This window comes from Falco cherrug, chromosome 1, assembly GCF_023634085.1.
Source record: "Falco cherrug isolate bFalChe1 chromosome 1, bFalChe1.pri, whole genome shotgun sequence".
Lineage (NCBI taxonomy): Eukaryota > Metazoa > Chordata > Aves > Falconiformes > Falconidae > Falco > Falco cherrug.
Window position 1 is genome coordinate 1,378,691 of NC_073697.1, and position 15,172 is coordinate 1,393,862.

The following is a 15,172-nucleotide window of genomic DNA, read 5'->3' on the forward strand; positions in this document are numbered from 1 at the left end:
GGGTTTGTTGTTGCTTTTTTGTGTTGTTTGAAACAGATGGAACAGTTTCTGGAAGTGGTATACGTAACAGGCTGCGTGTGCTTGGTGTAAGAAAGGCCAGAATGGTTGGATTGCGGGCAAGAAGACAAGAAGGGAGAATGAGCCTCTCAGCAGAGGCTGGGGCACAACTGAAATCCTTTCTGCCAAAAAGAACAGTTCGGTATTCCTAGCGGTAGAGAAATCGCCCCGATGCGTTGGAAGTCTCTGCCCTCTGCTGGCAGCCTCAACTCCGATGTGGGAGTCTGCGATGATATCCCCGGAGAGTCCTCGCAGACAGTGTTGAGACTGGCAGGATTTTTAAAGCAAATCCTTTAGAGCATGGTGTTTCAGGAAGTGCAAGAACGAGAGTGTCAGAGGGGGATATAAATCTCAAGTGACATTTTCTATTGACTTCTGTAATGCTTTTCAGATGTCTGCCTACTTCTCACCTTGTTCAACACTACAAGGGTTAGTCTGAAGCATCTCCCCATCTGTTTTCCTCCAGTGAGCCAATACAATGACGAAGAAACACGATTATAAACATTATTTTTTGTTGTGGTGGCGGTTTTCATTCCACTATAAAAAAGACTGTGCTTGTTAAACATAATGAGTTATTTCAACAAAACGTTTCAAAGTGCAATTTTGGGTTAATGTAGAACTGCAACTGCTGAATGTGCAGAACATGATTTTAAACCTTCATTTTGTGGCAATTGTTATTAGCCAACTGGTAGAAAACTAATTTTCCCATAAAAATATAACTTTGAAAAACTAATTAAATCTGTTGGTAAAATATGTGATTTTTCACTTCACAGTGAAGTCTGAAAACATTTCAGACTCAGTCCTGCAATAAAACACAGGTCCTGCAAAGCAACAGGACTGTCCATGGGTCAGGATTTGCAGGATGGCGACCTCAGTCCAAAGAGCAGCTCAGGTTCTCACCCACTCATACCTGAAATGGCAAAACCAGCTTCTTGCCCAGTACTCAGAGGTCTTTGGATTTGTAGTGATAATACCGATACTCTACTGCACAAGTCTCTTTTATACTTACTTGTGCTTGATTAAAATCTACTTTTTCTAAATCTGTGGGAGAAAAATATATTCATACAGAACAGACTGCCATGGCATTCTGGCAAAGCCATGTATTGCCTCTGCACATTTGTATCTGATGCCACATGAAAGAGCTGCCCCAGTTTGGGGTATTTGTATCTACAGGTGCATGGATGTACCATGCAATTGCATCACCTTTTCAAAGGCACATTGGCTCAGGTCTGGAAACATCCCTTTTCTAAGAACAAGGCGTAGACTACTACACCTGTAAAAACCAGAATGCTAAGCACAAATGGGTTAGAGAGTAAGAGCAGGACTGATCTGCGTTCCACGATTTATTTTTCCCCAGACCTCACCAATCCCTTTCTTTAGCACACAGTAGTATGCATCTTTGAAAGAAGGTCGTATAGAAAAGTGCCTTACCAAATTGCCTCTGTGCATGTCAGTTTTTCAGTATGGCATCAGTTGTACAGTCCTAAATAAAAATCCTGAATAAATTCAGCTGCTTAAAATATACTAAATTAATAAATATTGCACTCCAATTAGTAGAGGATAAACTTCTTACTGCTGCAGAATTATATTGTTGTTGATGGCGTCATATAAATAATAAAATATGCTAAACAATTCAGGGGCTCTCAGCAACGCTAGAGTGGAAATTCTTCAGGTATTGTATTTCTGTAAGAAGCATTGAGGTGCCCCTGCCCATGGCAGGGGGGCTGCACTTCATGATCTTCCAAGGTGCCTTCCAACCCAAACCAGCCTGTGAGTCTCTGAAAATCTTCACAACGGACCTGCAGTCTCCGATTGTGTCTGTGTGTTTACAATGGATGAACGCCCGGCAGTTCCCACAGAGTGCACCTCTCCTCATTGCAGCACCAACAGATCTCTGAGCCTGCTAAAGGAGCCAGGCAGCCCAGACTGCAGTGTCAGGATGGCTTTTTTACCTAGACAATTACTCAAGTGGAATGAAGTTTGTAGAGATGCAGAATGAAACCAATCACATAAAGCCTCTTTTCCATCAAACTCCCCAGATTAAATCTCTCACCTCTAGCAGCAAGCTTGACACATACTCATCAACACCTTTGTTCTCACTCTGAAGCTTCAGCAGTGCCATTTTTGTATCTCTCTGCTCATACCTGCAATTGACAAAATTTAGTAATCCAGTCAGGTCTTCCATTCACAATTATGTTTTAACACTATTCAGTGTTTCACAGTAAGCATGTTTCACCACTCTTACATTGCTACAGTCAACATATTACTGTTTCCAACAGCTATATTCCCACTTCTTATCTAGGGGACACCGGTAGAAGTTGAACAAGGACACCAGGACAGGCACCTTTCATGGAATGGAGAAATTGCTCATACATTGTACCACTCTTCCCCGTTCAAGCAAGACTGGAAGAAGTAAAGCTCAGTTGAGGACATGTCCATTTGACATGGGTTTCTTCCATCTCATAAGTTTATACAGCTACTCTGTCTTACAATAAACATTTCGTTTAATCAGCTGGGTGAGAGCAGCAGCCAGCGTATGCACAGCAGACCCCTGTGAGGCCTTGAACTGGCACTGGAGCTAGAACTGCACACATACAGCACCACAGAGTGACTGCTGACACTGCTTCATGTTCAATACTGTCCCCACACAGCTGTTCTGCTTCTAGACCTGCACCAGTACATTCATGCAATATGGCATGGAGGAGACAACTAACCAGGTCAGGTCTCCACAAGCTTAGCAACCCTCTCCTTAGCATACTGTAGACGTCCCCTGTTTCCGAGGCTCTCTCTCCGATTGGCACATACCTGAAGCATCTAGGTCAGAATTACAGATTTGCCTCAGGTTTTCCTACCGGGACCATCAGGTGTTTCCAGACAGGACAGAATCAATCTAGCTTCTGAAGTGTGTGGATCACACCTCGTTGTCTTTTTCTGGCCTTTCTGGCCTTTTGTTCTCTATCAAAAAGACCTGGTTTCCCTCTTTCCTCCCATATAAGCTCAGGGTTGGTAAGTTACAACCTTCAACTTAATTCCACGTGACCAGTGACCAGCCATTTGCCTTTTTCACTAGGTTATTAATAATAACATTAAGGTATGTGCACATTTCTACAAAAAAATGCCTGAAAAGCCCCTGCAGCCCTTGGCAAATAAAAAAAATTCTCTGCCCATCTTAGTCCTATCTGCTGTGTTACCATCTTCCGCCACAGCAAGTTCTGCAAAAATATCCCTGCTAGGTCCTCGGCCCTGTGCTCCCACAGAGCTGTGTAACTGTACACCTGGGATGCCAGCTGCACTCCCTTCACCAGTCGTTTGATGTGCTCTTCAGGGACTTCTGAGACAATTCAGTAAATGTTTGCACGACAACACAGCAACCTGAAAGCAACTTGGAAGTTCAGCTAGCTTGGCAGAGGGAAGTCTTCAAATCATGCAAGCTTGTAGTACAACAGTTCTCCCCTTCTCCAGAATTATCAACACCGTGTTTCATTCTTCATCAGTGCCTTGCAGTTTTTGTCTACACTCTCAGCCTGTAGAAATTGCTGGTCGAAGAAGATGGCTGAAAAGTCAAGAGCAGCTTCATAAATTGACAGTTCTTGACTGGTTTGACAGGACATAGACCTCCCTCTACACCTTTGTATTCAGCAACTGAAAAGAAGCAAAGGGACAGTCACATCAAAGAAGGCAATCATGCAGCTGTACAACCATGGTGAAATTGACACGGGCCATATGAACCTTTCCTAGTGGGAAGAAGGGAAAAGTTTCCTGACCCATGATAGTAAATCCTTCCCCAACAAAACCCTGAAGTTAATAGTAGTAGTGCATGGAGAGAACATACGTTACTTTGCATATTCAATTGTTTTCAAGATGTTAAAAAAACCTGACAGAATTGATTCCATGTAAGTCTATGCTCAGAGTAGACGATGCTTTCACTCTGTAACCAAACTGTATTTTCAATGTAACATAGCTGGATTAAAGAAAACATTTGCTCCAGCGGAAGACCTGCCTGCCTGTATGCACAGCTAGTAGCCGTTTTGCTACCACAGAAATGTATTTTATGCAGCATTATCAGAAGGAAGTAAGAAAATTAAGTCCTTTGCCATAACTGAACTGCAAGTTCAATTAAACAGATTAAAATGTTATCCAGATATTTGGGTTACAACGATGGAGACAGCTCAGTACGTAAAACAATATATGTTTATTTAGCACAAAAATTCCGTATTCCAACAGAAGTGTATGTACGCTAGTACTTCTTTACATCACTTTGCTTTTTGAAAAGGTAAAGAACTGTCAAGACCAACGCAAAGACATCCTAGCCATCTGACAGAACAAATCTTTTATCTTACAACTGTAGGCCTGATAGCAGCTTATAAACTGTAAGGCAGATTAGGAACTCCTTCTCACATGAGTAATCTCTATACAGTTCCATTAACTCAAGTGGAACTTAACAAGAAAAATGTTACAAGACTAGGACGTTATATATGGCTGCAGTGTTTCCTATAATTACAGCCAACATAATATGCAGAGGCAGGGTTATGTTCTCAGACAGAAAAAGGCAGACCACTGAAAGATTCACAGTAAGTTGCCAGAAACACTTATGAGAAAAAAATCCAACCCTTATGTTATTACATAACATAATTAAGCACAATTCCCATTTCAGACAAAACAGGTAAGTCAACATAAAATGCTCAGAAGTGGCAACTTTCATTTAGAGACAAATACGCGATACTTGTTGGTAAATAAATGCTGATAGCTCAAAACAGACAGCACAGAAATATTACTTGAAATTTGGTTCCATTAGTGACATAACTACAATTACTGGATACAGAAGACCATCCAAATTATACTGGCACAGATTTTCCATAGCTTCTCCTTTGCTAAAGCTCCACCAGCTCAAGTGACTGACATCAAAGATGTGCTGCTGCAACGAGTTCAGTCTTCCCTCCTGTAGTTATCACCTGGATAAGACTCCCCGAGTTTGGTCGATTCTTCCCTGTTATCCAGTTGTAAAAGGTTCTGTTTTAAAATAAATGGATAAAACAGAGTGAGGAGAAGGGGAAAAGTAAATACTACTGTCGGGTATATTGACAGGAAGCATAAAAGACTATTACTTCTCCTTTTCCTACAGCCCCCTCTAGTGATTTCTATGTATGTTGTAAACTAGTGATGCGATTACTGGATTCAGACCCTCAGAGCTGGACAGAGGCTCAGAGAAATCTGTAGGGCTTTACAGTGCGCACACACAGGATTTTCAGAACATCTCAAAGGAAAAGGCCAGGAGCTTAAAATGTCGAAGTGGCAAGCCAAAGTGGCAAGCGTCCCCCCCCACCCCCCAAGTTAAAAAAAAAAAATATTTGAAAAGGGGAAGGAGAAGCTACTTAAGTTGCCTTTAAAGTACATACCAGAAACACAGATTTATGGCTAAACAGAGTTGCTAAACCCATTATATCGAGCTGTGAAAGCTGCCCAGCAGAAGCACAAAGCCTTAAGACATCCAAAATAGTGCCAATTAAGATGGGCTTTTTCTGGGTAGCACACCAGAACACTCTTTACCAAAACGTAATACAAACTTCTTACTCAAAATATACTACAGGAAGTGCAGTGTATTTCTCAGGTCCATTAACCTTTCCAGTATTGCAGATGTATCAGTACATTCCAACATGGCAGCTGCTGACACAGCTGTTTCCAGGGCACAAAATTCAAGTGGCATACAGAAAAAGATTTCCTGCATCCTTCCCAAGATGCAGATGTTACCAACACTTAACATCAGATGTTTTTCTTCCACAGCCAGTGAGATTTTCAGTTTTCAAGGCTGGATTTGAAGTTGGGAATTAGAACCCAAGAAACAAAACAAACTAATTAACCTAATTCTTCCATAAGGAAAAAATACTTAAAAGTTAAATTTTAAAAAATGAATTTGTAAAACCATGGTATCTGGCTAAGCAGACTCTGGAGCAGAATAAATTGAAGATCTTTTTTTGAATGTTTTTAGGCCAACTAAATTCAATTTATGGGGCCCTTTTAAAGAGCCACATCAAACAGCTGCACAGGCTTCTTGCAACATAAACCATTCCCCACTCTGACACTCAACTTAAAAATCCTAAAAAAAAAAATCCAATGTCAGAACTAAAGTCTTCTCTGAACAATTAGCAATAGGTAATATAATTTCAGAGTCAGTTCTAAAAGACTTTAAAAATGCATAAGAGTAAAGCCCTTGACAATATATGAACATAGATTCATCTCTGGTTTTCCTCAAAGAGGCAAGACAGTTGTGTCCTTGTATTATTCCTTTTGACAGCTCAGCCACAGGAGAATCTTTGCCCCATCACATCACAGAAAGCAGTACTTATGCTGTAACTTCTCTAACGGAGAGGAATGAGAAACAGCAAGCCTTAAAATCTCAGCCTACTGTTACATAAGCTACAGTTGAAATTTCAGCATTTTGCAACATCATTTAGGACAAGCCTTTGTAGATGATTGAAAACAAAAAAAAAAATCTTGACTAAGTTTCTCTAAACAGCAGGAATTTTGACAGCTGAGAGAAGTGAACTAACACACCATAAAGCAGGCAGTAAAGAGTTTTTAAAAGAAAAAAAATCCCAAAGTTTACATGCGTATTTGCAGTTTACCTTTAAGCCATTCTGTCTCCTGCAACTGCTGTCTACAATTTAGTTTGTCTACAGGCTTTATGAGATTCTCTGGCTTCCAAGTGCTTACAGCTATCTCCCTTGTCAGAATAACTGGTGTAGAGATGCTGAAGCTGATTGAGTTGGGCTAATTTTCTCCAGTTAGGAAGCCTGTGCAATACACCCAACATGATTTAGAAACATACACAATGAGGAGATGACAGGGAAAAAACCCACCCAAATCTAAGACAGCTATTTAGAAAGAATGTGCAGTAAGATGCAGCAGCAAGAGTGACAGTGAAGAATTGCTCAACAGATACTCACTCAGCAATGAATTCTAAGGATGTCCAGGAGCTGAAATCTGCACCAGGCATTGATTTCCTGTTTGCTGGTGTATCTAAGGTAACCCTGTGATTAAAAAAAGATAAGCCTTTTATTTGTACATCATGTTTCTGATAAGCACCACCTGCTTCTATTCACTGCTGTAAAATATGCTTGACTTGTATACCACATGGCACAGATTTCCTTTGCATCCTCCACGTGCTATACAGCCATCAGTTTCAATAAGTATCAAAAACGCTCCAACCTACAGCCCCTCACCTTCCTGGCTCACTGATGACATCCAGCCCATTAGGGCAATCACTTAGCCCACAGGTCCCTTCCAGTCTCTCATATAAACAGGGAATGGCAGTAATATGATTGTTTGCCCGTACTGCACAGCACACATGCACAGCATCCATGCTTTCAAAGTCTCACACCAGCTGCAATTGCAGACATTAAAGTGCACAAGCACAGGAAGTTCTGACTTTGATGATACATATTTACACTACATACAACGATGTTAAGGGGAGAACTTTCCACAACTCCCTTACTGAGATGCTGATGGCAATCCAAGGTACAATTACTCTCTCAAAAATTCACTCAAGAGCAGTTTTGCATGAGAGCTAGGCAAGCGCAGAATGCCCAAAAGTCCAGTGATCTTTGTGTCTGCCTGTTTGCAAAGCCCTGTAGAAGGCGGTGCCAAATTATCCAAACCCTTTTAAGGCTGTTGCTCTCTGACCTGAAAAGATGTGCATAAGAGCATGTATATAAGGAAGACAAAGGAGGGAGAATTCAGGTAGAGTTCTAAATCCCTATACAGAATTCTTCAGTCTTAATTTTTGGGTCCAGAACTAGATACAGACCTGGCAGGAAAAATACTTTTAATTTTTGCAGCAGAACTGGTAAATTTAGACATAGCAAAGACCTACTAGGCTGTCCACTTTTTACTAGCTTTCCTCATCATAAAGCAAGCTGTGACAAGTAAATACACACGAAACCTTTCACATATGCTCAAACTGACCTAATTTTACTGATCAAGCATAGATATGCACCACCTCATTAAGTATCATTAAGTCAAAACTCATCAAGTAATCTTTTGCTTTACTATGACCACACAGCTAAATATAAATCCATGCTGAACAGCTCATTTCATTTTCACAGCTTTGTCTATACAGAAAAAAACCCTACAACAATGCACACATTAATGCATGGCTACAGTTGCATTGGTTGAAAGTGAATCAAATTCTAATCCTAACAGCCACTACTGTTTTGCAAAGGAAAGGAAGAGATCTTCAGCATTTTCAGAGTGACTTCCATATAATTTTGTTCATACGTTCAAGATGCCTCCTTTCTCTATGAAACCGTAAGTAGGTCTGAGAAGCAATGTTTGTGTACTGTGAGCAGGACACCGTAAGCATATCCACGTGACTCGAGGTTACAGCAGTAATTAAAACAAACAACACAGGCAGAGGCAACTATGCAAACACTTACGGTAAAATGGCAACAGCAGCAGACCCAGATGGCAAGCCACTATTGGCACCAGCTAAACTCTGACAAAGCTGATGCACTGCTCCTTTGGCCATGCCGTAGCCAATCATCCCTAACAATTAAAAACAGGCAAATTAGAGCACAACTGAAACAGTTCTCGGTATCATCAATAGTACAACAAACTCTGATTGTTTGATGGAATATTAAGACCACATACTACAGCCAGAACAGAATCAGACATTTAAAACACATCAAAATACACATATTAAAAAGAAAAGAAGAAAGAAACAAAAAAATAAAAAGCCAGGAACTATCACAGAACTCACATTTACTCAGCACTACAGAAATAAGCAGCTTACCGAGTAAAGTATGTTTAGTTAACGTATCCAAATATACCCTGGAGGATGCGACCTATGGGACTAACCTTACTGATCTAATACAGTAAGTATGAAGATGCTCACAGACTTTAATAAAGTAATCATCCATTAATTTTAATTGTATGACTAAGGTATTTGCAAGTTTGCACCCAAGCGGATTCAGCTCAGTTTTCTTGAGAACTGCAATTCACTTGGTCAGCACCTCAAGTCGGACAGGCACTTTGGAGAAAACCACAAAAACATCCTCATAATAGGAAGTTACTGAACAACCTGCAGGTAAAGCAAACTTCTTCCTGAACCCTGGTGCATTCTAGGCAGACAGCATTTAGCACTGTAAGAGCAACAGGAACGAGAGCAGAAGGCACACTGGTCAGGTACAAGATCTAGACATCAGTGCTACAGGTCGGAGATGTCTCATGGTACCCATGTGCCAAGCAGTCCAGATACAATTACATTTTCTTATGTCCTTAATGTGTATTTTGTCTACTACAACAGGATGCCTTTCTAGCCATCTGTATAACTACACAACCCCTTTCCAATGTTCCTGAGAAAGTATTTTGTATTAAAGTTACAAAGGTAATTTTGCACTGTAGAAGTGTTTCCATTATATTGAATTAGACACGTTGTATAACATTGATTTTTATTAGGAGGAATCATGGGTAGCAGTAGCTAATTGTAATTACTATTACAATAAAAATACTTGCATCTCTATCATATTTGCCTCATGTCATCCAAACTAAACATTCCAAGTCTTCTTAAATGTTTTCATGCTTCTATATTTCTTAGCCATCACTATCAGACTGCTTCTGTAACTGTTCATATAACTCAGGATTTTTCAGTTTGCACTATGCGAGTCAACATTTTCACATGGGAAATTGAAAAAAGAAAAAAAAACCATCACTAACAGCAAACAAGAAAAAGATTGTTCCCTCCATAACAGCTAGTAGTAACAAGCCTAACAAGTCGTATTTGTGCAAGTTGAGTAACAATCCTTTCACAATTCTTCCTGATGTTAATATGTTGCATGTGTTTGCCCAAAGCAATGCTGTGGTTTGTTTAGAAAAATCCAGACTAGTTGAAACCAACCAGTTCAAAACATGAAAGCAAATCACCGATTCCTGTGTTGTGGTCCCTACCTCCCAAAACCACCTAGACAAAAAACCATGAAAGCTTGACAGAGTTCACATTTTTTCATTTGTGTATGGTCAGTCAGTAGTACACAGTAAATTATTCCTCTGCTTATTCTCATAAAAGAAGCCTTTTATCTTTGGACTATGCCAGATGCAGCTGTAAACACAGAAAATAAATCATTAACTAGAAAATAGAGCATTTTTTTCCTGAACAGCTTTAGAGACAGCTTTCAGGAATATTCATAAATGTTGTATGTTTTAGAAGTTTTAGTACCTATGTTTCATCAAAATATTGCTGAAGTCACTAATAAAAGATTGAGAAATAAGAGTATTTGCCTCAAAAGCTTTCCTCTCCATGCCTGTGGGCTTGTGTGTCAGTGCATTTTTATTTTATTTTAAATTGCTCCACATTTCTTCCTCCATGCAGACCGACATGGCAAGGAGCAAGATGAAAGAACTCAATTCATATTAAACTCAAATCAAGAAAATACAAAAATCAAGTCCATATTAAATAGCTAGTGGAGGACAAAGCCAAAGGTCAACAAGCTTATCTATGTCTGCAGCAAATGTAGACTGGAACAGGACAAGCACAGTTAACAGAATCAGCCGAGTCATCACTAAGGGAAAAATCGAACAATTAAGGACTTTCAGAACACAAATATGGAGATTTAACTTTAAGCACCATACTTCCAGCTCACTGTGTGCTTCTATTCTTCATTATTTTCTCAACTTTTTTTATACTGTATCATGTATTAGCCAAGTACATTTCAGCAATGCATGTCAAATTACATACCAATTCTACCTGTTTGCACTCCAGCTTCAAGAGATTAAGTATTCCTACATGTAAAATTACACTCTACTTCAGTGTTTCAGGAGCAATTTTCCATTTGTACTAGATGTCAAGAAATTGGGGAATGAAACTGTTGCTTCACAAACAAGAACGCTCAGACAAACAGAAAGCTGTAACTGCTGATGTCCCAGCACTTACCATGCTGCATTTTGCATTTTACCTGGGGTTCCAGATAAAGCAGCCTGAGCTCCTGTCAAAGTCAACAGGCCGCCTTCTTTCAGGTGTTTTGTGGCTAGGTGGCTGGAAATAGTTGACGTCCAAACACTCTGCTTCCACATCAGATCACAGTTATTGTATAAAGCTGAATAGAAAGAGAATTACTGAAGTTAACTCAAAGATACAAGACTTATAACCAATTTCCTTACTGTCAGAGTGCAACAGCACAATGGAACAGGACTATGAAAACACGCTTGCTATGATTTTCTACTTCCACACTGGGTGAAATACCAATTTGTATCTTCTCTATCTCCCTTCCCTTTGGGCTCCAAGTCCCAGCTCTACAGCACATATTCTAGGCAATTATCCGCTTTCTCGCTACCAGAAATAAAAAAAGCCAATCAAAACAAACCAACAAACACACACACGATTGAACCATTAATGGAGAACTAATGGAACTAAGTTCTTAAAACTCCTGTAGGGGCTGCTTCGACCTGTCAAGGATCTCAAAATTTTCACATGAGCCCCATCTCACTTCGTAGCATGATCTGTCCCTTTCCATACTTCCTCAATGGCTGCAAGAGAGCTGCATTACATTAGTACGCAGATAGAAGAAGAAAATTCAAGAGATAAAGGAGTTCAACAAAAAAATATTTCTTATCATCAGATTACTTCATAAACCAAGAAACAATCTGTATATCTGACAGTAGTAGGCTGGTATGAAACATCGAAGATGTATGCATCTGCACTGTACCACATGTGCATTCCAGTGCCCCTACATACTGGAGTGCAACCTCTGGTAAGGCAGCCTACCAGGGAAGGTACAAAAATAACTTCAAATGAAAGGAAAATATGAACTCTCATTATTGTTTTTCATTGCCAATACCTGCGCAGGAAAATAAAAACAGTAACTAGCCATGTCAAATATTTTAGTATTCACGAAGAACCACTTCCATAACACAATATAGAATAAGCACAGATAACTCTGTGACATAGGCCAACCACCTATGCCAAGATATCCTGCCAGCCTACCAGTAACATTACTTTAAAATCATGATTATAGTAAATCAGCTTATTTAAAATAAGGCGTACACTAATAACAATCTAATATAATGCAATTGTGGTGTAAGTCTGTATGCTTTTCCATATGGTCTCTCTTTAAAAAGAGATCTTTGTCTGTAACGTCCAAACTGGAAGCTAGGAACAAAAAAAGACGCATTTCACCAGATTTACTCCAGTCAGAACACAAAGTTATTTTTTCCTCTTATCTCTGCACTAGTGGATAAATAAGATTTCATTCTGAATATCACATATTTAAAAGCTTTTTTTAAACTGAAGGCTTTTTTCTGTAGCTTGTTCTCAGGTCATTAGATAGCTCCTTCCAATACCGTATTGCACAGTAACATCGCAGAGAACTGCGGGAGGCAACTGAGGTTTTATGCATAAAACAATGCATTAGGAAACAACATTGTGTTTCTACCCAGCCACGGTCTTATGTTACTTGCCTGAGACCATCAGCCTTGGCAAAAGTTAGTTCATAGATGCTTAACACCTTCATAAAGCCCATCAAGATTTTTCTGATGAAAACTCATACATCACAAAGTATTAAGTGCTCTGCAAATTTAACAACAAACACTCAAGAGAAGCCCTGAGAAGTACTGTGACAGCTACTTTGTACTGTTATGTTCATGTCCTCTTCTGGACTCAGGAAGAAAGAAGATCTCAGATTTATTTATCACTATGATTTTTAAGGATTCCTCTCAGATTCCATTCATGTGTTAACCAGCATACATGTACCAAAGGCTTACACTTAGCTTTGGCGCTGCCTCCAGCCCATCCTCCAGCTACACACAAGATCGCATCCACCTTTTCTTCACCAAGAAGTTTTCCAACCTCTGTTGTCACCTTCAATATATAGAAAAAACCATATCAAAAACACTGGACTGATAATGGAAAAAAGTAAATATCAAGACTGCCTTAAAGTTACTTTTATGGAGCCACATAACACAACACATGGCAGTTTAAAGAGCTGCAGAAAACTAACATTTATGATCTTTGAACAGAAAACAAAATAATTGTGTTGAAAGATAACTGTAAATGAAAGTCAGATCAATGAAGTCAGACTATACAGTGTGTGATGTCACTGGAAATAATGGATTTGAGCAGGACTGAAAAGTCTGACCCTTACCTATATCATTAACAAAAGTTTTTATTTGTAACTTAGTTTTTAACAGGTTCTTCTCCAGGTATGTTGCTATTTAATATGGGAAATGAAACTCCAGGTTTGACAAGGGCCACTGGTGTCACTTCTAATGATAGTGCAAGAAATGTACGATTGAAGATTAGCCTTCTTACAGCTTATATCTAGGCTACAACCACTAGTTCCAGTCTGGCCCGGCCCCTAAATCTGAGTTTCTATACTTTTGGACATCCAGTGTCTTCTTCTCTTTCAAATATAAGACTTCACTGGTGGTAATCGATTTGTTAGCTCTGAATTTTCTCCACCAAAGTGAAAAGCAAACAATCGATCTCTCAAAAGACAAAAAATCCACTGGCTTTCAAACAGGCTCAGCATTGAAAAATTGTAGAGGTTCCATATTACCCTTTAAAAATCTTAAAAGTTGTGTAGATATAAAGAAAACACTGGCTAGTGACTGAACTTACCAGTGAGAGACGCAGGTTAAAAAGTTAGAATTTAAAAAATAAATCCTATCTCTTGAGAATGATGCAGAGTTTTTAGGCTAGCCTGAATTCTCCCATATCTACCTTCGTGAAAACCAGCACATTCTCTAGGGATCCCATGGAAGCTTTCGGTCTGCTTCGAGTATGCCATCCAGCCACACACACCACACTTAAAGAGTCATGACATTAGAAAAAAAAAAAAGCGTTGCAGTTTAAGATGTCCTTATACAACTTCGTTATACTCATCTGATCCGGTGTGCAAATTTTCAAGTCACCGGGAGAAAAAAAAAATAAATAAATGCAAAACCGCCTTATGTGCGGGACCTGCAAAACCCCAGATCGAGCCCTTTCTGCATATCCATGTCCGCGCGCCATTAAAAGAAATTACAAAAGAAAATTAAAGAGAAGCGACGATCAGAAGCTAGGCTTTCCGGGTTGGTGGCACTGCGGCGGCCTCGCCACCCTCACAGCGGCGGCTTCTTCCCCGCCGCCGGGCCCATCCCCCCCGCCTCCCGCACCGCGGCGGCGGGCACCGGGCGGGCGCCGCCAGCACCTCGCCCGCCTCCGGCCTCCCGGGCAGCGGCCGCCGACCCACCTGCTCGGCCTGCTCGGGGAAGGAGTCGGTCGGCTCCACCACCACGTTGGCGCTGGCGTCCTCGTTCTCCGCCAGGTCGATGCTGGCCACCCACTGCCGCAGCGAGAGGAACGGCGCGTTACCGGCCCGCTCTCCGAAACGCCTCACGCTGCCCAGCCGCTCGGGCGCCCTCCCGGGGACCGCGGCTCCCCGCCCCGCCGCCTCCCGGCCCGGCGCTTACCCAGTTCCTGGACTTGAAGTACCGCACGCACTGCGAGCCCAGCGCCCCTCTGCCCCCGTACACCAGCACCCTGCCAGCCGCCGCCATGCTCGCCGCCCGCCGCTCCGGCTGCAGCCCCAGCGCGGCCCGGCCGGCCCCGCCTGCGCATGCGGGCTGCCCCGCGAGGGGCGGGCGGGGGGCGGCAGCGGCGCTGGGGGGCAGGCCCGAGTGCTGCCTTGGCTGGGGCCGTGCCGAAGCCGGCAGGAGGGGGAGCGGGGGGCGTCCCTGCCTCGGCCGAGCCCCAGCCCGCCGCCCCCGGGGGCTCGCGTGGTGCCGCCGCGAGGCTTTTCCCTCAGGACCCCCCCGGCCCGCGGCGGCCGGGCCTCGCTCGGGGCGACACCGACAGCGGTGTCCACCGGCTCGGCCTGCCTCCCCAGCTGGGGCAGTGGGCGGGCTAGTGTTACCTACCCCCCAGGGATACTGCCAGCGTTAATTAATTAGCGCTTATAAAGGTCTCTGTAGGCCCTGAGTAGCGGTAACCGTAGAAGGGGCGGTAACTACGGCCGGTGCTCTGGAGTGCTCCCGGATCGCACCTGTAGCTTGAGTGACGCCGCTTGCCCCAGCCCCGAGCGCCGGGCCGCGCCGCTGGCCCTGCGCCCCCGCGTTACCTCCGCGGATTCGTGCGTTAAGCCGCGGC

The 15,172-nt window shown here is 42.1% G+C and overlaps 1 protein-coding gene across 1 annotated transcript; it reads right to left on the minus strand.

Annotated features, from left to right (window-relative positions):
- Nucleotides 1–4,230: 4,230 nt before the first annotated feature.
- Nucleotides 4,231–14,652, minus strand: QDPR (quinoid dihydropteridine reductase). The gene is made up of 7 exons (XM_055700913.1): nt 14,497–14,652; nt 14,277–14,369; nt 12,808–12,904; nt 11,004–11,144; nt 8,490–8,598; nt 7,002–7,085; nt 4,231–5,067 (listed from the first exon to the last, which is right to left on the minus strand). Exons 1-7 carry the CDS (start codon nt 14,581–14,583, stop codon nt 4,959–4,961), a joined length of 720 nt encoding a protein of 239 aa, XP_055556888.1. The 5' UTR covers nt 14,584–14,652; the 3' UTR covers nt 4,231–4,958.
- Between the last annotated feature and the right edge of the window lie 520 nt (nt 14,653–15,172).